Source organism: Protomyctophum parallelum, assembly GCF_964188405.1.
Source record: "Protomyctophum parallelum genome assembly, chromosome: 17".
NCBI classification, from domain to species: domain Eukaryota; kingdom Metazoa; phylum Chordata; class Actinopteri; order Myctophiformes; family Myctophidae; genus Protomyctophum; species Protomyctophum parallelum.
Window position 1 is genome coordinate 24,112,226 of NC_139719.1, and position 22,559 is coordinate 24,134,784.

Consider the following 22,559-nt stretch of genomic DNA (forward strand, 5'->3'; position numbering starts at 1 on the left):
TTTACAGTACATTTTAAGCACACACTCAATACAAAGACTGTCAACTGTGAGTGGACGACCCAATTAAGCATTACACTTGTTTACAACAGGGTCCACATTTTTCAATTCATCAAAACATTTAAAGACATACAAACATTTAGAGACATACAAATAGACATTTCTATGTAGCTAAAGTACAGAACAGGAATTCATCATATGGGAAACAAAAAAGGGAAAAGATACAATATACAGTGAGGGAAAATGGGGGGGGGGGGGGGGGGGGGGGATTCAGATTTTACAGAGGCCAGTTTCGAATTGCAGCCATCCGTAGGTGCCCTTTGAGAGCGGTTTTGAAGGAGTCAAGGGATTCACATGTCTTAATGACTGTTGGTTCCACATTGGTTCCACATTGGTTCCACATTTTGGTGGCATAGGAGCGAAAATAATTTAGTCCCTTGTTTGTGCCGAATCTGGGTTGTACATGGTTTGTTGCACTCCCTCTGGTGTTGTGGGTGTGGACTTCGTTTACATTAAGGAAGTATTTAGACAGGTACATGGGTATCTTGGTGGTGTAACGAATCTTGTGGACCAGACCCATTGCAAGATGCTGTACTCTGTCGTCGACCCTAAGCCATCCCAGCCTGTCAAAGTGGGCAGGGGTGAGGTGGGTTCGGGGGGTGAGGCCAAGTAGGAGCCTGACCAGTTTGTTTTGGGAGGTCTGGAGCCTTGTTTTAAGGGCCTTTGAGGTGCAGTCAAAGAAACCTTGTACGAGGGCTCCTGTTAAGGTCTTCAAGGTGTTTTTGCTGACCAGTGAGGAGATCCTGTAAAGGAATCTTGTTCTTTGATTGACTTTTTTGATTACGTTGGTGGCCATTTTATCACCGGAAAGATTGGCCTCCAGGATGGAACCTAGGTAGGTAATTTGATCTTTTCGTGTGATAATATTGTCACCCACTCTAACCAAGAAGCCATCTGCCTTGCTGAGTTTACTATTTGATCCGAAGAGGATGGATTCAGTTTTTCCCAGGTGTAAGGATAGTTTGTTATCAGCGAGCCAGGTGCAGATTCTACCGAGTTCAGAGCTGAGGGTCTTTTCAACCTGCAGTTGCCTGCGTATCAAAATCGTATGGGTGGCGTCTCGGCGTAGTTCATTTTCAACTGGACAACGTTGTCGGCTCTGTTCACTTTCAACTCTTTTTGATATGATTGATTTTTTGATTGATTCTTTTATTTTCGTGTCCTGCACACAAAGTGCCCAACCCCCATGGGTATATAAGACACATATGCATTTCATTATATTCATAATAGCCTACAATGAATTAGAGTGAGCTGACTGCTGAGTGCATGTTGGTGTTGGACGTTGTGTAGCTATAATTATGCAGAGAGAAAAGACATCATATTAACTTCTTTGTGCAATGTTGAATTTATACTTTGCTCGTGCACTTTACTAGAAATATATAGCCTTAAGAAGACATGGGAATCTGGGACTTGAACATGGAATCTGTGTTGAGAGCCTGATCATCAGACCAGTAGGCCTACACCATCTCTCATAGTTGTTGTAGTGTTCTTTTGTATTTTAGCCTTCAGTTAGGTACTTTCCACCACTGCATCATACTAGCCCTGGTCCAGTGCTTACAGCGAGAGAGACTCCAGTGCTTACAGCGAGAGAGACTCGCTGTAAGCACTGGACCAGGGCTAACTGCATACATCCATGCAGCTGAGCTGACCTCCCCATTGGTGGATGTGATCCTGGTAGTGGATTCCGTATTTTAGATAAGATTTAACTTAAACCTTGAACTCTCAAAATCAATTAAAAGTTCTTCCTATTGAGTTCAGAATTATAATTCACTAGAATTACATTCTCACTACTACATACAAAACAAACTGGTCAGGCTCCTACTTGGCCTCACCCCCCTGCCCACTTTGACAGGCTTGGATGGCTTAGGGTCAACGACAGAGTACAGCATCTTGCAATGGGTCTGGTCCACAAGATTCGTTACACCACCAAGATACCCATGTACCTGTCTAAATACTTCCTTAATGTAAACGAAGTCCACACCCACAACACCAGAGGGAGTGCAACAAACCATGTACAACCCAGATTCGGCACAAACAAGGGACTAAATTATTTTCGCTCCTATGCCACCAAAATGTGGAACGCCCTACCAACAGTCATTAAGACATGTGAATCCCTTGACTCCTTCAAAACCGCTCTCAAAGGGCACCTATACGGATGGCTGCAATTCGAAACTGGCCCTCTGTAAGATCTGAATCCCCCCCCCCCTTTCCCCTCACTGTATATGTATCTTTTCCCTTTTTGCTTCCTATATGATGAATTCCTGTTCTGTTCTTTAGCTACATAGAAATGTCTATTTGTATGTCTCTAAATGTTTTGATGAATTGAACAATGTGGACCCTGTTGTAAACAAGTGTAATGCTTAATTGGGTCGTCCACTCACAGTTAACAGTCTTTGTATTGAGTTTGTGCTTGAAATGTACTGTAAATTCTGCAAACTGTTAATAAATATTTCAATCAATCAATCAAAAAACATAATCCGATTCCTAACGTTTAACGAGTCCGCCCGCTTGTAGAGGGCACTTCACCCAGCTGGTGGTGTGTACAGCTGCAAAACAAAACGAATGAGAAGAACAACTTCCGGGTTGGAAGGTTGGAACCAAAACTAGTAAAGTAAACAAAAGAATGGCTGCCTTAGAAGAAATAAAGCGTCTTGAATATCTGTCCTTGGTGTCCAAGGTGTGTACGGAACTGGAGAATCACCTGGGAATAAGCGAGAAGGACCTTGGTACGTTTTGTCGTTTTATTTCGTTTTGTTATTTATCCGAGCAAGCTAACTGCTAGTAACTAGCATGCATTTAGCCCCGATACGTTCCCTCAGACCCTAGTCTCCCTACGCTCATTCTGGGGCTAGCATGCATTCAACCTATGCTAGTTAGCCATAAGATGCAGGTTTATCTAATGTGAGTTTGATCAAATGTTTTTATTAGGACAAACTCCTTGAGATCGATGCACCATCTCCTTTTCGAGGGGGTTCCAATCTAGATACAAATCGCACATCAATCACTGAATTATTGAATACAAGAGCGAGCGAGAGAAAACATTTATGCCACCATAGCATACACGGTAGACAAACGATTACAAAACAACAAACTACGACGTACCAGTAAAAACCTTAAACACAACAGCCAATGGTAGTTACCATCAGCCTCGGGTACTACATTTCAAGTTTGAAAATGTCAGAATCGATAAATACATCCACGAGAGTCTAAATCTTAGGCTAAATACAGAAAAGCTAAACTAAACTTGATTAAGGCTTGATTACCAATTGCTTAAATGACTGGAAGGACAGAAAAATAAAGCTTTGTGTCTGACACGATGATTAGTAGTAAAAGTAGATGGTGTTGCAAGTTACTTGCAATAATATCTTTTACTTGCAGCAAGTAAGGAGGATGATTCAAATGTATACGATTTAGATCTGTTGAAGCCAGTGCTTATGTCTGTTTAACAATATGGCACTCGAAGAGTCATATTGTACAGTGATGGGTGAGAAATGACACCCAAGGACAAATCTCCAGTCTATTATACTTGCTGTGTTAACTTCTGTTAAGTGGAACCCACACTGTCTGATTTACAAACACTGAGTGTAAAGCAATATCTAGATCGATACAGACCATTGATTCCAAAGTTAATCTTATGGTTATGGTCTATCTAGATGAGATTAGACAATTCGGAACATTTTATTTTTATTCAGAGGAGTGCCATCACAAACCGTTTTTGGATTTGAGTTTCTGTCTGGTACCAAAAATCGTGATCAGAATAGCGTTAGGGCCGATTCATACTCCTATTTTACAGCTGTTTCGGTGCTGTAGTACCGAAGAGCCGACTTTAGGACGGTACCCGCCCCCCCCGAACCTCAAATGACGTCAAATTGTAGGCTCTACAACGCCGAACTGACTTTTATTCGGCTCTAAAATAGGAGTATGAATCGGCCCTTGAACATAGAATCTACATTGTGTTATCAATCACATATAATTCAATCAACACGGCTTCCTTTGCAGCTGAATTCGTCATTAACCTTGCTGAAAAACACGAGACATTCGACGCATTCAAAGCCATTCTGTTGGAAAATGGAGCAGACTTTACAGTAAGTATGCAACATCTGTGTGTGTGTGTGTGTGTTTGTGTGCGTGCATGTGCGTGCGTGTGCTTTTTTACTCATTCCATGTTTCCTGTTACAGGATACCCTTATTGGCAATTTGCTCAGACTTATCCAAACCATGCGACCATCTACAAGTAAAGGTATGGCAACATGTTATTGTCGAACCTCTTTCAATGCTAGTATCTACATAGAGTCTGTAACTATACGCCTCCTGAAAGCTGCGAATGGGGGTTGTTATTTCCCTTCACAAAAATAACATTTCAATTTCTGTTAAGCAGCAAGATATTATATGCTTCGACTAATTTGATTTACAGCGGGACAGATTTTTGTGACTGTAAAAGTAGGAGGAGGTGGACATCTGCTGTAGTTTATTCTCATTCAAGGTTCAAGGTTCAAGGTTATCTTTATTTGTCTCCCTTGGGAGAAATTTGTCTTGGAGACAGAGTCACAGCTGCATACAAATAACAGACACGTTCACATACGAAAAGGAAAAACACCCACATACACAAAACAGAGATATTGCACACATTCCCTTGATAAAGTGCAACTATAGTCATTAAAGTGCATTCGGCAATCCCTGATTGAGCATTTTAGTTGACAGGGGAACAGTGCTTTCGTTGCATAGACTGTATGGCAGAAGCATTTGTTTTCATTTTGAACATTGTATGAGCCAACAGTCTACAGACTACATTTGTGTACTGAGTCTAGAGTTACACTAAACAAATATACATGTTGGATTTTACTGTATAATATCAAAACAGCTGTTTATCACTATTCAATGAATGTCCTTTCTGGTGGTGTGTGTGACAGCACCTCCGCCGAAACCAAAGACTGAGAAGGACAAGCTGAGAGAAACATTTCCTGGTTTATGCGTGCCAGACGATCCTCTGTGGCGAGCATCACTGATGCAGGTGGGGTCCAATAAGACAAGGAATGACTGTTCTAATCAATTATGATTGGGCCGTGGGCCCATCAGAATTACTAATCAATTATGATTGGCCCGTCAGGATTAGTATCACAACTCTTTTATAATGATAAGAATCAGTGATTGTCCTGTAGATTTTAGTAAGAGATGCTGTGATAAGTATTATTTTCTAAACACTTCCTCTATCTCTGCTAGATTTCCTCCAAGGATCTTCCAAATCAAGACGATCAGATGGTTGCAGAGGCCGTCATGAAAGAGTTGGAGATGTTCATGCCCAGCGTCAGTGGTACAAGCTCTGACAACAGGTGAACACAAAAGACGGCTAAAACGATGGCTCCACCATTTCAAAGGATTGAAACCACGAAATTAAAACGTGTTTTGTGGAGTCCTGTTTAGTTGACATTTTACTGACTGGATATTATGACTGTGAACGATTAGAAGTGAATTGTACACAGCAGAGTCCGAACTAATAGTTTTGACATTTTTAGAAACCATGTTACACAATAATTGTATCACTGGATGGAATACGACTACGGCCATATCGTAGCAAGACAAATTTCATTGCGAGCTGACAATAAAGTACCATATCATATCATATCTTCCGGCCCTCAGGTTAGGCAGGGACCAAGAGGACAGAAGTTGGGAGAGCGACGGGGGTGGCGGCCGGCACCACCACCGGTCCCGCTCGCGGTCCAGGTCGCGAGAGCGAGACGGAGACACCAGCCACAACAAACGCAGGAGGAAGCGGAGCCGCTGGACCGACCGCACACCAAGTCCGCGCAGAGACGAGGACGGGGACAAACCCAAGGACAGACCCGAGGAGGAGAGCGACCCCGCGTACCGCTGGAACAACAGACACAACTGGAAGGACAGACACGTAGAGAAGCCACCGCCGGACGAGCCGGTGGTGGGGGACATCTACAACGGCAAGGTCAGCAGCATCATGCAGTTTGGCTGCTTCGTCCAGCTGGAGGGACTCAGGTCAGTCAGAGTTGCTGGGTGGCCTCTAATACAAGATGCAATACAAGATTTGTATGGTTCCAAATCGTTCAAGATGTGACTTTGACCACAGCATTGGTTTATATTGAGTTAATTGTGCTGATATCTTCCAGAAAACGCTGGGAAGGTTTGGTGCACATCTCTGAACTTCGCAAAGAGGGACGAATAGCTAACGTGGCTGATGTTGTCACGAAAAGTCAGAAGGTCATGGTCAAGGTGCTGTCGTTCACGGGGACCAAAGCCAGTCTCAGCATGAAGGTAAGAATGTAAGGTGTTAATTATGCCGTAGTGTCTAAATGCATAATGGAAGACAAGACGCAATTTATTGCAGTCTTGATGTAAAAAAATAAAGACTGCTATGATGTGAGTGCTCTATTTTTCATCTTTCACTACAAGCCCCCCCCCCCCCCAACCAACCATTGGGGGCAAACCGCAAATGGACGTCATGGGCGCTTTGAAATGGCCAAGGGTGCCTGAGCACTCCAGCAACCCCTAAGGTGCTATTTACACGAGGATGGTGTTCATATAAAACGTCAAAATAAAGTATCGTTTGCTGCTGTCATTTAGACGAGAACCGTGTTCTCAGGAGGTGAAAACGCAACAAAGTGAAACCGCCTCCCAGAGTGGAAATCTTTAGAACACCGTTTCCTATGGTCTCCATATAAACAGGCAAAACGGTGAATCCGCAAAACTTATGACATCATGGCTCACGTTGGCTCACAGCGCATATGTTTATTACATTGATGCAGAGCAATATCATTATGATATAATGGAGTTCCTGAACAAGCCTCCCTCCTCGCCTACAAAGTGATGCTCATCAGCGATGTTGAATGTAAAACCATGATGTAAATAAAAAGCCTTGTGATAGACGGCAGCCGCGGCAGCAGCGTTTATGTAGCCTAATGTATTATAAAATATATACCATCCCGTGGCGCGCCCAGAGCCGTGTTGCGCAGGCTTGCGTGAAGGTTTCTTCTTCTTGTACGTGGGGGACCTGTCTATTTGGCAGCCCGTTATCGCCACCTAGCGACAGTATAGCATAATAGCACATCATATCATAACGTGTGCGTTCTCGTGTAAAGGGTAAGAAAAAATGAGAACGCAACGGGACTTTGACGTGTTATATGGAGATGGTCGCCGTCTAAAAGAGGCCTAAGTCAGTTCTGTCATAACATCCAGTGGTGATATCAAAGTTAGCCAGTTGCCTGGAATAAAATAATAGTAACTAGAGAGATAAATGTGCTTAGTGGAGCACATACTGTATCTTCGCCACACTGGGTGTCCAGTCTGGCACCAGTCACTATGACATGACTCCATATCTGGGCATAGTTTCACCCCCAACCTGCCGCCATTCACTTATTATATAAAATTGTGGGGAGAAAATGCATGGAGGTACTTCCTGTGCATTCTACTGGTAGAATGCACAGGATATTTGGCGCTGTGGTTTGCTAGATTAGCCCCAGACAGTAATAATCTCCCCCTTGCCGTTGGCCTTGTGGAGGTCACCACTGCTGACAACAATGATCATTACCAGTGGATCAATCTTTTTTCTTGCATTTGAAAGGTGCTTATGTCGGGTCAATATATAAACGGCATATGCCAAAAATGAGTTCCTAAGCGCAGTATATTCCAGATGCTGTGCATGTCGGCATAAGAGTGTTTCTGTCTCCGCTGTCAGGACGTGGACCAGGAGTCGGGGGAGGACTTGAACCCCAACCGCCGGAGGAACCAGGCCGTCTTTGGGATCGGTGATGGATCCATGAGGAACCCCGACCGGCCGGTGGAACCCAGCCTGCTGGAGCTGGAGGAGAACCCCACTGAGCGCAAGAGGCTCTCCAAGATCACTGACCTGGAGAAGTGGGAGATCAAGCAGGTAATAATAATCCACTGAGTGCACCGAGATGCAGCGCGAATCCATAGATATTTAGGTTTCATTCGAATATTATCTGTGGTGAGCCCTTTTATTTTTAATCCATCATCAACTTGTACCGTCTAAACGGGTCTAAACTTTCCCCTTAAGCGTTACTTTATCTCTGTAGCCGGGAATGCGTTCAATACCGTCTCCTTGTAGTTTTGTAGTCTTTTTCCGGATTAAATTCTGTGAAGTTTCTCAGAAAGGGAAAGGAGATTTGCACACCGTTTTTAAAAGCTTCCAAAGAAATGTATTATTAGCACAGACAAAAAATACAACGTTTTGGCCTCACTGGCCTTCGTCAGGTATCTCCTCTCTCCTTTCTTAGTCATTTTTTGGATCCTCCACCCGTTGCAATTGGATGAGCGTGCACCTCTTGACCATTGAAGTTTCTCAGAAAGGTTTTTAGCCTCGTATACCACCCCCTCCCAGAAAGGTTTTAGGGTGTCTTTCATCATAAAGCTGGCTTAGTTTTTGAAGGCCTTTTCAAAATTGCCCTCCGGTCTAAATGGTTAATATTTACTGTTACGCCGGGACAACGCTCCACACGTCCCAAACTCTTCTCCCTTCTGGCTCCAAAACTGTGGAATGCACTTCCCATTGCAGTCAGAACTGCAGCATCACTCCCAATCTTCCGCCGTAGCCTGAAAACCCACCTTTTCAGACTCCATCATGGCCCATAGCACTTACCCTAACCCCTTAGATAGCATTTCTGTTGGCTTAGATAGCATTTGACACAGACTTATAGCATGTTATGTAGACAGCACTATAATTGTATTGTATATAGTCATAGCACGCCATAGTACATATGTATAGCATAGTAGTAAATATGTATAGTTTATATGTATAGTGTATGTATAGTTTCATTATATAGATATTCCACTGTTACTTTCTTAGCTTACGCATGTTTCATGATAAATGCTTTTATGTTCTTGCTTAAATGTAAGTCGCTCTGGATTAAGAGCGTCTGCTAAATGCCTAAATTGTAAATTGTACTGTGCCACCCCACTCAGATGATTTCAGCCAACGTTCTGCCTAAAGAAGAGTTCCCTGACTTTGACGAGGAGACGGGGATCCTCCCTAACATAGATGATGATGAAGGTACACAGGGTGTTCTTATTAGATTGTATTGCATTATAAAGAATGGAAGGTGATGTCTCATTCTAATGACCTTGTCCAACAGATCAAGACCTGGAGGTTGACCTTGTTGAAGAGGAGCCACCGTTCCTCAGAGGACAGACCAAATTCACCATGAACTTGAGTCCTGTCAAAATAGTCAAGGTATGTTGATCATCAGTCCAACTAACGATAGGTTCTTTTGTGTTTCACATTTTAACAAATGGCTAAATATTGACTTGACTATGGACTCAATATGAGAAAGCCATATGATCTGCCACTGAACAACCTTCCATATCGTTTCAGTTTGAGCACACATTCCTCTCCTTTTCATCATGTCATTGTGTGTGTTAGAACCCAGACGGCTCGATGTCCCAGGCGGCCATGATGCAGGGCGCCCTGTCTAAGGAGAGGAGAGAGCTGAAGCAGGCGGCTCGTGAGGCAGAAATGGACTCCATTCCCACGGGCCTCAACAAAAACTGGATAGACCCCATGCCAGACTGTGAGTTGATCATTATCCACTCGTACCCTTAGCATCCGTCTTCTGGGGGCGAACATTTGGTGAAAATACTAGCCCATCTACAAGCTCACAAAGTGACGTGCTTTGAGCTTGTAATCGGCTATTTTCGCCAATTAATGGCAAAGAAAAGTCTCCCATCACTCCCAGCATCCATCCATCCCGTGGAGCCAGTGCTCCTCCAAGCTTTTCAGTAGCTCTCCCCTGGATTACCATGCTATGGCTGGAGATGATTATCTGCCTTCAGGATGACTTTTAGAGCAGCTTGCGGAGACATAATGTGCTGCATGTCTGCGTCTTCCATAGCCTGAGGCAGAATAGGAGATTATACGAGAGAGAGGGGGGGGGGGGGGGGGGGGGGGCGGAGGTTGAACCGGTTCCTTCCAGCCCTGGCACACTGGCTCTGACTCATAGTTTAATACAAAAGGCAGCCTGTTTGGAAGTTAATTATCAGGGCTGTTCGTCTTGGTTAAACAAAAACAGTAGTTTGTGGGGGGGTGGCGTGGGTGGAAGGATCCTGCCGGAAGGTTGCATTGGCTCTAATTCAAAAATAAAATGGGGAATTTGTGGTGATACCCAGGGGGGGAAATCCACTTCTCTGCATTGACCCAACTGTGGCTCACGCTGAGTGACTGTCTTGCTCAGGGATATTTAATTTTGGATCAAACCGGCGACCATCCGATTCCCAGACAGCCGCTCTACTGTCTGAGCCACTTCTTACTGGGTCACAGACAAATAACTTAAATGTTTTATTGGTTTCTGACTTCACGGTGAACGCAGCATTCTGGTCTCGGTGAGAAAGCACTGATGGAGTGTGCGAGGGAGAGATGGTGACAGGTTTAAGTATGTAGACTTGGGAATCAAGCCATGTGGCCGATGGGTCAGGAGCCGATCTCCTGTTTCTGTAGCATGCGTCAGCTTGATGTCTGGCACCTGGACATTATTGCTAGAATGTCACAGACTTACCCCTAAACCAACTCTTGATGATGAGTGCCAAGCAGAGCACCAATTTGGGGTATCATTTGTAATTGTATAGGCTTTGGTATGACGTCACCGGATATTGAACACCGATCTTTCAGTCTCGGTGTGGACACTCTAACCACAAAGGTCACTGAGCTGATGACATGTTTGTTTCACATTTATTGTGCCTCGCTCTCTCTCTCCCCCATGCAGATGAAGGAAGGCAGATTGCAGCCAACATGAGGGGGATCGGGGCAATGCCCCTTGATCTTCCGGAGTGGAAAAAATACGCGTTTGGCGGAAACACAGCATCCTACGGCAAGAAAACGGAAATGACCATCTTGGAGCAGAGAGAGAGTCTGCCCATCTTCAAACTCAAAGATCAGCTTATACAGGTGTTTTTATTTATTTAATTATGTTCTAATAGCATAAAAACCTTACCAGAAAGACAGTGAAGACTGATAGAATGTGTGTGTGTGAGACGGGGAGGGAATTCTTGAATGAGCAAAGGCCGGTGGTCCGTAGCCCCAGTCCACCAATTGGAACACTATTAGAACACTGGTTATCAACATGGGGTCGAAGGACCCCCAGGAGTCCTTGAGGGGGTTCCAGGGGGTCCCCAGCTAAATGATCAATAGTACGGAACCAAATGGACCCTTACCTACAAAAGTATACCATATGAATGGAGCTTAATGAACCCTTTGGCTCCATTTTGTACACTCAACGCGGTCTGTGGCCTAATAATAATGCATAAAATTAAAAAAAGGTTTAGAATCGCTGTAGTAGAACACCCAGTCACATTTACTCTATCAACATATTTCTACCTGTTGTCTTTGCTCACTTGATGGAGACCTCCGGCCATATCATAAATGTTAACATGTGTTAATAAAATACACACTTTGTCTCTTTTACAGGCGGTCCACGATAACCAAATCTTGATAGTAGTGGGAGAGACGGGCTCCGGCAAGACCACCCAGATCACCCAGTACCTGGCTGAGGCCGGCTACGTATGCAGGGGCAAGATAGGCTGCACTCAGCCCCGCCGTGTGGCCGCCATGTCTGTGGCCAAGAGGGTCTCTGAGGAGTACGGTTGCTGTCTGGGACAGGAGGTGAGTTAGGACCTCCCACCAGATGAGAGGAGCCTTTTAGTTTTATAGCTGGCCATTTTCTTTTGCCTCTCAGTTTAAGCATTGTGATACTGATAGCAGTGTCTGTCAATACCACTTTAACTTAAAGTAAATATCATTTGAAGATTTTCACATGACATGTAGTCCGGCAGCCGAGGTGGACGGGTGGGAAATTTGGTATATAGTCTTTTTTTTATTGGCCTAAAATATTGTCTATATGCATACATTCATGAATCCACTTGCTGACCGGCTGAAAGTATTGGGCAATTTTCTTATAGGGGTTTCTTGTGACCCTACCATTAACATCTTATGGCAGGCAAAAATGTCAAACTTTCATTTTGCTTTTTTTTTTTTTTTCATTTTTCATTTAATTTTGGATCGGTCAGAAGGTATAATCTTCATATAAAATGCCTGTGGGGTCGTGGGCGGTAGCTGCAGTGTTAGCCCTTTGTGGCAGTATGTATGCTGCAGCTGGCCTGGACGGACCTAGACTATAACAGAGGCCTGCCCCTGGCAGTTACAGGTGTGATCATGCATCCAGCTGATTGACGCTCATGTATAATACTGCACATGTATAATACTGCAGCCCTATCAGACGTCACTGTCTATTTTTGCTACCGTATCAAACCAAAAAAGAAATGTCACTTCTATTAACTACTGCATTCCTATTTTTCTTTTGAGGTGGGCTACACCATTCGTTTCGAGGACTGCACGAGCACGGAGACGAAGATAAAGTACATGACCCACGGCATGCTGCAGAGAGAGTGTCTCTTGGACCCCGACATGACTCAGTACTCTCTCATCATGCTGGACGAGGCCCACGAGAGAACCATCCACACCGACGTGCTGTTTGGCCTGCTGAAGAAGGTACAGCTGCCTGATGCATATTAATAGTCCAACTGTACTGGACATGTTCATGGAAAGCATAATAATGTTCCTAATAGTTTCCTAGTGATGTTTAGTTGTAGATGCCCATTGCACGGATCGGTCAGAAGGTATAATCTTCATACAAAAGGCCTGTGGGGTCGTGGGCGGTAGCTGCAGTGTTAGCCCTTTGTGGCAGTATGTATGCTGCAGCTGGCCTGGACCGACCTAGACTATAACAGAGGCCTGCCCCTGGCAGTTACAGGTGTGAGCATGCATTCAGCTGATTGACGCTCATGTATAATACTGCGCACACACACACACACACACACACAAAATACCAGTTGTTTTTGGCAGCAAATTTAGATTTTAGTTTTAGTCATAGTTTCTTGAATCGTTTTCACTTAGTTCTAGTCACCTGGAATGTTTTAGTGTTGGTCTTGTTTTAGTTGACTAAATATCATCAAGACTTTAGCCTACAGTTGATTTAGTCAAACAAAATGTATTCTGGCAGGACTTGATGCCGTTGTAATGACATGCTGAAAATGGCCGAGCTACAAGCCCACAACGCGTCGCAGCGCGTTGTGAGCTTGTAGATCGTCTATTTTCAGCATGCAACTAATTGTAAAATGACTTATAGGGGATCTCTTGTCCACTAGTCCCTTCCATAAAACTAATTGTAAAATGAAAACTGAAAAATACAAATGAATTGCCTGTTCAAAAGAATGGTGTAATGGTTCCAGTTATGGAATGGATACATAACATTTGTCTCCATCCAGCCCTCTTGTCGAAGTGTGGAATCGTTCTACTTCTCGGAGAGTGCTACTCAGTTTTAACTCCTTGTTAAATGTAAATCCCTGCGCACTCTCTCTTAGACTATACAGAAACGTAAGGACTTGAAGCTCATTGTGTCTTCAGCCACGCTGGACGCCGTCAAGTTCTCCCAGTACTTCTGTGAGGCACCCATCTTCACCATCCCTGGAAGGACGTACCCGGTGGAGGTCCTCTACTGCAAAGAACCAGAGACAGATTATCTGGACGCCGGCCTCATCACAGTCATGCAGATCCACCTGACGGAACCTCCAGGTACCATTGTGAGCTTGTAGATTAGCTATTCATAGCGAATTGATTCGGTGAAGAGGAGGTGGCCGATTAGTATAGTATAGATCCCTAGAGGGCCCACGATTTGAAAACATTTCATCCTTATCTGATCTAATAAGATTTGGAAATCCTATATTTTGTGTTGCAGGATCAGACAACCCAGACAACATTTGTCGGGACCAATGGCTTCCAATGTAAAATTGGAGTCACTTCCTGACTTGCCTATGTATGTAATTGGTGACGTTTGGGGAATATGAGTCAAGTAGGACCATGGCCAGACTGAGAAGCGAAGTGAGAAAAATAAAAGTGAACAGAGTGAATCGGTACCAAACTCCCAAAAGGCCACTAGGTACTAAAAATGTGACAAAAGGTAAGCTGTAGTAGTCAAACCTCCTTCCCTCTGTCTCTCCGGTGTCCAGGTGATGTTCTGGTGTTTCTGACTGGTCAGGAGGAGATCGACACGGCCTGTGAGATCCTGTATGAACGGATGAAGTCACTGGGACCTGATGTTCCTGAACTCATCATCCTGCCCGTCTACTCCGCCCTGCCCAGCGAGATGCAGACCAGGATCTTTGACCCTGCTCCCCTAGGCAGCAGAAAGGTACGGACGGTCAGGTGCTAGGGATGGCTGTCATTTAAAAACCATTTCGACCTGAAGACGATTCTACAAATGTCTTCTAAATCCAGTTTTCTGAAAAACCCATGTTTCTATATCGGTGGTTCTCAAACATTTTCATGTCAAGGACCCCCAAAAATATATGTAATTGGCCGCCGACCCCCATCTGAAAATATGTTGTTCCAGGGACTTCCCCAGAAGCAAAGATTTGAGTTCAAAACGTTCGCGCTGAAAGAATATATATTCAAAGATTTGCGCCATATTTTCACGATTAAAAAGAAATAGCAGACCTACAAGCTCGTAGTGCGGAACTCGTGCTGCGCTATGAGCTTGTAGATCTGCTATTTTTCAATAGCTAAAGTATAACGTAATGCTTAACACCAAAAGGGGTTAAAGATAGATGCCAGGGAGGAGGGCTTGTACAGTACAGCACCACTCTCTTCAGACGGGTATTATATAATATATAATTTGTAAATGAAAGCTGACTTAATTTCATTACATGGAGTCTGCTATTATATCTTACCACCATATATTATATCTCAAGACCTGCTGACATATAAATCAAATTATTACTGTACAAAACCAGTCCACACCCTGATTATCATACCTTTCTAATAGAATCCACTCATGTCATTCTCCAATGTCCTTCCATCTCATGTAGGTCATCATTGCTACCAACATCGCAGAGACCTCGCTGACCATCGCTGGGATCTATTACGTGGTGGACCCTGGCTTTGTCAAGCAGATCGTGTATAATTCCAAGTCTGGCATTGACCAACTAGTGGTGACTCCTATATCACAGGTAGGCCAGTTGGTTTAAGTTTAACGGAATGTTTAACTTCATGAGTCGAGTTACTTGAATGTTATCTTTCTTAAGGGCTTGCTGTTGTTTTTAAACCACGCATCTCCAATTTGTCGAATAGACTTAAATTTGGTCAATATTAGTCATCACCAAATGAGACCCGAGGCCGATTCTACAAATGCCTTCTAAATCAGTAGTTCTTCTCACACAAGCTCGCAGCATGACACAAAGTGAGCTTGAATATCTGCTATTTTTGAATAGCCGAAATAACGCGAAAATCTAAAATGACACGGTTGCGTTCCCGTTTTTAATGGGTCAAGGAGACCTGTTTGTTTTGTTTGACTAATACAAAATGGTAAACGTGTATCTTTTGTATTTTTTTCAGGCCCAGGCCAAACAGCGTTCGGGCAGAGCCGGCAGAACAGGCCCAGGGAAGTGTTACAGACTGTACACTGAAAGAGCCTACAGGGATGAGATGCTGACCACCAACGTGCCTGAGATCCAGAGGACCAACCTGGCCAGCACTGTGCTGTCTCTCAAGGTATACACTACTACATGTTGCGTAGGATTGGATGACGCGACAATATCTTGGCAAAATTCAATCTTAACCCTGGCACACTAAACATGGGTGATTTTTCACCCCGGCAATTATATTTTTGTAATTTTCATAATGTTGCTGATGTCTGAGGTAGGTGGGTCTTTCAGTACCATAGAAGGTAAGTTTGTTTCCCTGCCCACATCCCTGTTTTTTGTTTTTTACAGGCAGGTGTTCGGGTGAATTTCACCCGTGTTTAGTGATAGAGAAAAATCCCATACACCCACAATGTTTTTTCATGTCCCATGAATGTGTGGACCAAAAGAGAAGTTACCAGGTCCATTATTTATTTATTTTGGGAATATGTTTTAAATAATACCCACATTTTCACAGATTTTGCCTCCCTATGGTATTTATTTTGTTCGTTTTTTTGTCATGATGTAAGAAGAGTACCTCAAGTTGCCATACTTCAATATATTTTGATGAGAAACATTTGTTATGCAATATCTTACATTCAAATTTTCCATTCTTGGTGTCATTGCACTAAATATAAGGCTTTGAAAACCCTCTTTGTGTCTGCACTCTGCACTGACAAACTTCGCTGAACTATGAGTTCTGCTATTTTGTTGTATATAACAAATCGATTAACCACTTACTTCCTATTTTACACTTCACCAGTTCATTAACACCTGAACTGAAACCACGCCCACAGCTGTTGTAATATGATAATGGGGGAGGGGTTAGGGCAGAGGATGATCTTAGTATGATAATAGGGGAGGGGTTAGGGCAGAGGATGATTTTAGTTTCACTAAAGTGGTGTATTTCGATTGGGTAAAGTCAACTCCATATTTGCATACAAAACAGAAAAGGTATAATCTTCATATAAAATGCCTGTGGGGTCGTGGGCGGTAGCTGCAGTGTTAGCCCTTTGTGGCAGTATGTATGCTGCAGCTGGCCTGGACGGACCTAGACTATAACAGAGGCCTGCCCCTGGCAGTTACAGGTGTGAGCATGCATCCAGCTGATTGACGCTCATGTATAATACTGCACACACACACAAAATACAAAAAAGTGTTGTTTTTGGCAGCAAATTTAGATTGCTTTTTTTGATAGGCACTCCATCTTTAACTGTTGCACCCATATGGCATTGGTCATTAACCGGCTGTCCTTTCTTCCCCAGGCCATGGGTATTAATGACCTGGTAGCGTTTGACTTCATGGACGCTCCTCCCATGGAGACGCTGATCACAGCCTTGGAGCAGCTGTACACACTGGGAGCTCTGGACGACGAAGGCCTGCTCACAAGGCTGGGGAGAAGGGTAAGGAACAAGGGAACCTCTGTGTCGCAGGTGTGCAAAATAAGTGTCGTGCGGCAGATCAAACAAAATGAAGCGCTCTTGCGTACCAACATTTACTAGCTCTGGTGTCACGTACTACACATGTCTGTCTACGTCCTGTAAGTAGACTAAGGCCTCACTCACACCTTTCGATCTAGCATACAACATTGATGCATGCTAGATGTACGCAAGATGTGATTTCCAATGGAAGTCACATGGTTTGATACAACATTTTGGACTACAAGCTGTTGTATGGCTTTCGGCTGTGTTTCGACTGCCCCCCAAACACAAATGTTGTTTCAAACCATGTGACTCCCATTGGAAATGCATTGCGAGCTTGCATCAGCTATACATCTCATACAACAAGCATACATCAATCTGTTGTGCATGTGTGAGTCAGGCCTTAGAAATAAAACTAGTGTTGACTAATCATTAAAAGTGGCTCTTATTTTGAAGAGGAAGTCCGTTTTGGTTGTAACCAAGCTGCCGTGACAGTTGTTGAAAGTGAAAGTTGCTATGATGATGCAGCTGCTTTCGGAGCGCTAGTAGTAAGTAAACAAGAACCCACATGGATTAAACACAAGTTTATATTTGATTTGTAAATGCCGCAGGAAAATATAACCGGATATGCCGAAGACATGGTATATAATGGTGAAATTCTGAGATGCAGTCAGACTCACTACTTTTGGAAGCAGATGTCAGAAACGGAGCTAAATAGACTAGAGGACATCCTAAAATGTCCCATAGATTGTTCATGACAGCTGAAATAATGTAATCTATTCTGGGGGAAAATAATGTTATGGAAGCAGCAACAAATATGGCTTTGTTAGATCTATTTACCCCTTAGGCTTGTCAGAAGCACAGCACACTTGGGTGACACAGACAAGTTGTTAATCATTTCCTGGAAATGCCACTTAAAGCTGTGTATTGCCCTAAGTAGGGCTAAACAATTTTGGAATAAATGTCTGGGAGAACAAACCTGAAGATATCTGATTATAAACAAACATGGTTGAATTTTCTTTCTTTTCCTTTTTTTATTAATATTATTTTCTTTACTGTTGCCATCAGTTTTCTCACTTTTATTGAGATTTGAACCAACTTCAAAATCGAAAAGAGATTATTGTCCCAAATTGGTCATTTGGTTTCCTGCCGTAAGGCATCAAACACAATCAAGACACATGGACACGTACTGGATATAGTGTGGCTGTGGTCGTTTGAGAACCAAAAGGTTCCCAGCGCAATCCCTGGCTGTTTCTGCCTTTGTGTCGGAAGTATCCTTGAGCAAGACACTGAACCCCTAATTGCTCCCAATAATGAGCAGGTTGGAACGTTGGACGTGAATGTGTGAATGTAACAAACGAAAGTGTAATGGCCCCAATGACTGAATCATGTATGATTGTAATGAAGTGTACTTCTTGATAAATGGTCTGCATTATTAAGTTAAGGACATGAGGTTGAGAGTTTATTACATTTACGCAAAGTTTCAGCTTGTGACATGAATGAACCTTTTTGGATTCATTTTACAGTCGACTTGTCTATAACCTGAAGGAAGTGGCACAAATTTTCCCCAACAGGGAACGACTATAATAGGACAACCTGATGCTCTAAGACTTTTCTTATCTTCTCCAAAAGTAGACTACATCAGCAACATGTGTTTATTAATGACTGTAGGTCTTTACAATTTACAATTTACAATTTACAATTTAGGCATTTAGCAGACGCTCTTAATCCAGAGCGACTACATTTAAGCAAGAACAAAAGCATGGGAATACATCACATAAAAGCATTTATCATGAAACATGCGTAAGCTAAGAAGGTAACAGTGGAATATCTATATGATGAAACTATACATACACTATACATAATAAACTATACATATTCACTACTATGCTATACATATGTACTATGGCGTGCTATGACTATATACAATACAATTATAGTGCTGTCTACATAACATGCTATAAGTCTGTGTCAAATGCTATCTAAGCCAACAGAAATGCTATCTAAGGGGTTAGGGTAAGTGCTATGGGCCATGATGGAGTCTGAAAAGGTGGGTTTTCAGGCTACGGCGGAAGATTGGGAGTGATGCTGCAGTTCTGACTGCAATGGGAAGTGCATTCCACAGTTTTGGAATGCACTTCCCATTGCAGTCAGAACTGCAGCATCACTTTCTCAACTGCACCCTGTGCATACACTTCATAGTGGCTTAACTCTCTGTGTGTGTGTGTGTGTGTGTGTGTGTGTGTGTGTGTGTGTGTGTGCGCATGTGCGCGCGTGTGTCAGATGGCGGAGTTCCCTCTGGAGCCAATGCTGTGTAAGATGTTGATCATGTCCGTCCATCTGAGTTGTAGTGAAGAGATGCTCACCATCGTGTCTATGCTGTCTGTACAGAACATCTTCTACAGACCCAAGGTAATGCACAATTATACAAAGAAAACACTATTAGCTGTTGCCTTTAGCCTCCAGTGTTAGCTGTAAGTAATGCTAACTAGATTAATTTGTGAATGAGCTACTACTGAAACTGAGACAGCGTTTTTACTTGCGTTTTTACTTATCAATTACATGGCACAAGATTAAAAACACCAAAGGCCAATGTTGTTAAAGCTCCAATGTGCTGTGGAACAAATAAAACGGCGGTGTTCTTTCTACAGGACAAGTCAGCCCAGGCTGACCAGAAGAAAGCCAAGTTCTTCCAGCTTGAGGGAGACCATCTGACTTTACTGGCTGTCTACAACTCCTGGAAAAACAACAAGTTCGCAAACCCCTGGTGCTTTGAGAACTTCATCCAGGCACGCTCCTTAAAGAGAGCCATGGACATCCGTAAACAGATGATGAGCATCATGGACAGGTAACCTACACCGGACATGTCTTGTTTAAATGAAATGTAAGCATTTCTTGTTTTAAATTAAATGGTACCATGAGCCACCTACCATAGATATATATATATATATATATATATACAGTTTAGGAAAACGTATTTTTCAATTATATTACTACCCCAAAAAAGCAGACCTTTTATTTATCCTTCGGGTAATTCAGCTTCACCCAGCTGATGGCTGGTCAAATGGTCATGATGAGCGCTCTGGGACAATAGAGGGTATGCGCGTGACATCATCATCATACCAGGAAGTTATGTGGGAATGCCTACTGAGTGGCAAAAAACTACTTTCTGGCCTTGACAGCCCATACATCCAAACAGAAAAGTCCTATTTCATTGCATGAAATGACTTTAAAATGACTCGATCTGCCATTCACTATATGCATGCGCATACCCTCTATTGGACAATACATGTATACTGGGTGGAACCCCAGAGCTCAATCTGTTACCTTCAGATTAGCAGAAGGCCTTACACAGTGGCTTGAAGAATGCAAGTCACACAAACGTGTCTTCACCTTTTCTCAGACATAAGCTAGACGTGGTATCCTGTGGGAAAGCTGCCATGCGGGTCCAGAAAGCCATCTGCAGCGGTTACTTCAGGAACGCAGCCCACAAACACCCTCAGGACGGCTACCGTACCCTGATAGACCAGCAGGTGGTGTACCTCCACCCTTCTAGTACACTCTTCAACCGACAGCCTGAGTGGTGAGTCTATATGCTCATTCCCTGCTGGGAGGGTTTGGTTACGTCTTTTGTAAGATGCAATGTGATGAAAACGAATATGGTTATTAGTTGAACATGGGGTCTGTTGACATAAGTTATGAGATACTTAAGTTGAGATAGTGGTACCCTGATTGTCTCAAGGTGTACCTGGCATCAAATGTTTTTAGATGCCCCCCCATTTTCTTTCCACCACATTCTATAATCCATGTAGCCTTTTTAGTTGTCTGGTTGACATTTTAGAATCTCTTGGATTTTCTTATATTTTCACAATCTTTTTTTTTTTTTCTCCCTTTCTGTCTTTACCTTGCATCTGTGCCCTTTCATTATGGATGCAAATGTGAATCATAATAAATTGTCAACCCATTCCTCTCCACATCCTGTTCCCCAGGCTAGTGTACCATGAGCTGGTGCTGACCACTAAGGAGTACATGCGTGAGGTGACCACCATTGACCCGCGCTGGCTGGTGGAGTTCGCCCCGGCCTTCTACAGAGTCGCCGACCCGACGCGCCTCAGTCGACAGAAGAAGATGCAGAAACTGGAGCCTCTCTATAATCGCTACGAGGAACCCAACGCGTGGAGGATCTCCCGCGCCTTCAGGCGACGCTGATCAACTGCCTTTTGCAACTCTGTTGTTTTTTTTACCAAAGGGACATGCAGACAGTGGGGTTCATATCGAGAGCTGCCAGCTGACAACATTCTCGACCCTTTTTCTGATTGTCTAAACAATCTTTGAGGTCATAAAATATGACATAATTTATTTCCTTTTGTTGAAGTGAATGATACTGTCTTTAATTGAAACTGTATATCTAAGTGTAGGTATACTCTATGAAACATCAAACTCCAGTTGTTAGTGTTCGGTATACTCTATGAAACATCAAACATGCGTTTCACTTCAAACGGGGAAGAAATACACAAACATTGCTATTGACTACATATAATTTGTTTGCTGTCACCAACTGGTAAAGGTCTTAGTCCGTTTGCTATTACATCTAAAACATTTTCATTTTCTGTTTTGTTTTTAGTTTGCTTAGAATCACGTTTGTCCTGTTTTTAAATACCGGATGCTTTTTTCCTGATGCCAATTATCTTCCGTTTTGTCTGTGCACACATCAATGCTAGGAATGCTTGTTCTATAAGCTCTCTACAATAACCACAGATTATCACAATGGAATGTAAAGCTGAACAACGGAAGAAAGAACTGCTTGAAGTCACAATCATGTTTATACTTTATGGATGAAAATTTTATACTGTGTGTGTGTGTGTGTATATATATATATATAAACCACAAAATGTTCAGAAACTTAACTTCAGTTGATTATTTCTCCCCTAAAATTATTCCAATTAGTCTTTTATTTTTATATAATGTTTTACCGTTGATTACTGATTCAAAAATGATGAAAAACTAGGATAAAAAAAAAATCTAAATTTCAAAAAACGATGGGCTATAACCCATGTTGATTTAAAAAAAAAGATTCAAATCCTCAAATGATGAAACACGTCGTGCTATATTATGCCGTACGGTAGGGGCTAGAGCCCATGTTCAAAAATGATGAAAAACGAGGTTAATTATTTTTTTCAAAAATTCAAAAAACGATGGGCTATAACCCATGTTTTTTGAATTTTTGATTTTTTTTCAAATCCTCAAAAATGATGAAAAACGGCGTGCTACAGTATTCCGTATGGTAGGGGCTATTAGACGAGCGTCTAAAAATGGGATAAAAAACGTCTAAAAATAGACGTCTAAAACACATCTAAAATAGGCGTGTTTTAGACGTCTATTTTTAGACGTTTTTTAGACATCTATGTTTAGACGTTTTTTATCCCATTTTTAGCCGCACGTCTAATAGCCGGCTATTGGTCAGTGGGATGGTCAAAATTGATGAAAAACGAGGATTCAAATTTTTTTCAAAAAATCAAAAATGCTGAAAAATGGCGTGCTATAGTATGCCGTACGGTAAGGGCTGTAGCCCATGTTCAAAAATGATGAAAA

At 42.8% G+C, this 22,559-nt stretch overlaps 1 protein-coding gene across 1 annotated transcript; it reads left to right on the forward strand.

Moving 5' to 3' along the window:
- The first annotated feature begins 2,653 nt into the window (after positions 1 to 2,653).
- On the forward strand, positions 2,654 to 21,874 carry LOC310874521 (ATP-dependent RNA helicase DHX8-like). Its single transcript, XM_083787354.1, has 23 exons — positions 2,654 to 2,783; positions 4,057 to 4,142; positions 4,237 to 4,297; positions 4,968 to 5,068; positions 5,278 to 5,387; positions 5,695 to 6,063; positions 6,195 to 6,339; positions 7,760 to 7,954; positions 9,007 to 9,094; positions 9,177 to 9,274; positions 9,464 to 9,611; positions 10,800 to 10,981; positions 11,501 to 11,695; positions 12,395 to 12,580; positions 13,453 to 13,663; positions 14,098 to 14,279; positions 14,956 to 15,096; positions 15,482 to 15,637; positions 16,812 to 16,949; positions 19,251 to 19,379; positions 19,619 to 19,815; positions 20,371 to 20,550; positions 20,957 to 21,874. Exons 1-23 carry the CDS (start codon positions 2,681 to 2,683, stop codon positions 21,174 to 21,176), a joined length of 3,621 nt encoding a protein of 1,206 aa, XP_083643480.1. The 5' UTR covers positions 2,654 to 2,680; the 3' UTR covers positions 21,177 to 21,874.
- The last annotated feature ends 685 nt before the right edge of the window (positions 21,875 to 22,559 follow it).

What these genes read in the sequence shown, in the direction of transcription:
- LOC310874521 (XM_083787354.1), top strand. Translation starts at nt 2,681, where the DNA reads ATGGCTGCCTTAGAAGAAATAAAGCGTCTTGAATATCTGTCCTTGGTG. An exon ending in CTCCCCTAGGCAGCAGAAAG is followed by an intron (nt 14,280 to 14,955) that starts GTACGGACGGTC and finishes CATCTCATGTAG; the next exon opens with GTCATCATTGCTACCAACAT. An exon ending in ACATCTTCTACAGACCCAAG is followed by an intron (nt 19,380 to 19,618) that starts GTAATGCACAAT and finishes TTCTTTCTACAG; the next exon opens with GACAAGTCAGCCCAGGCTGA.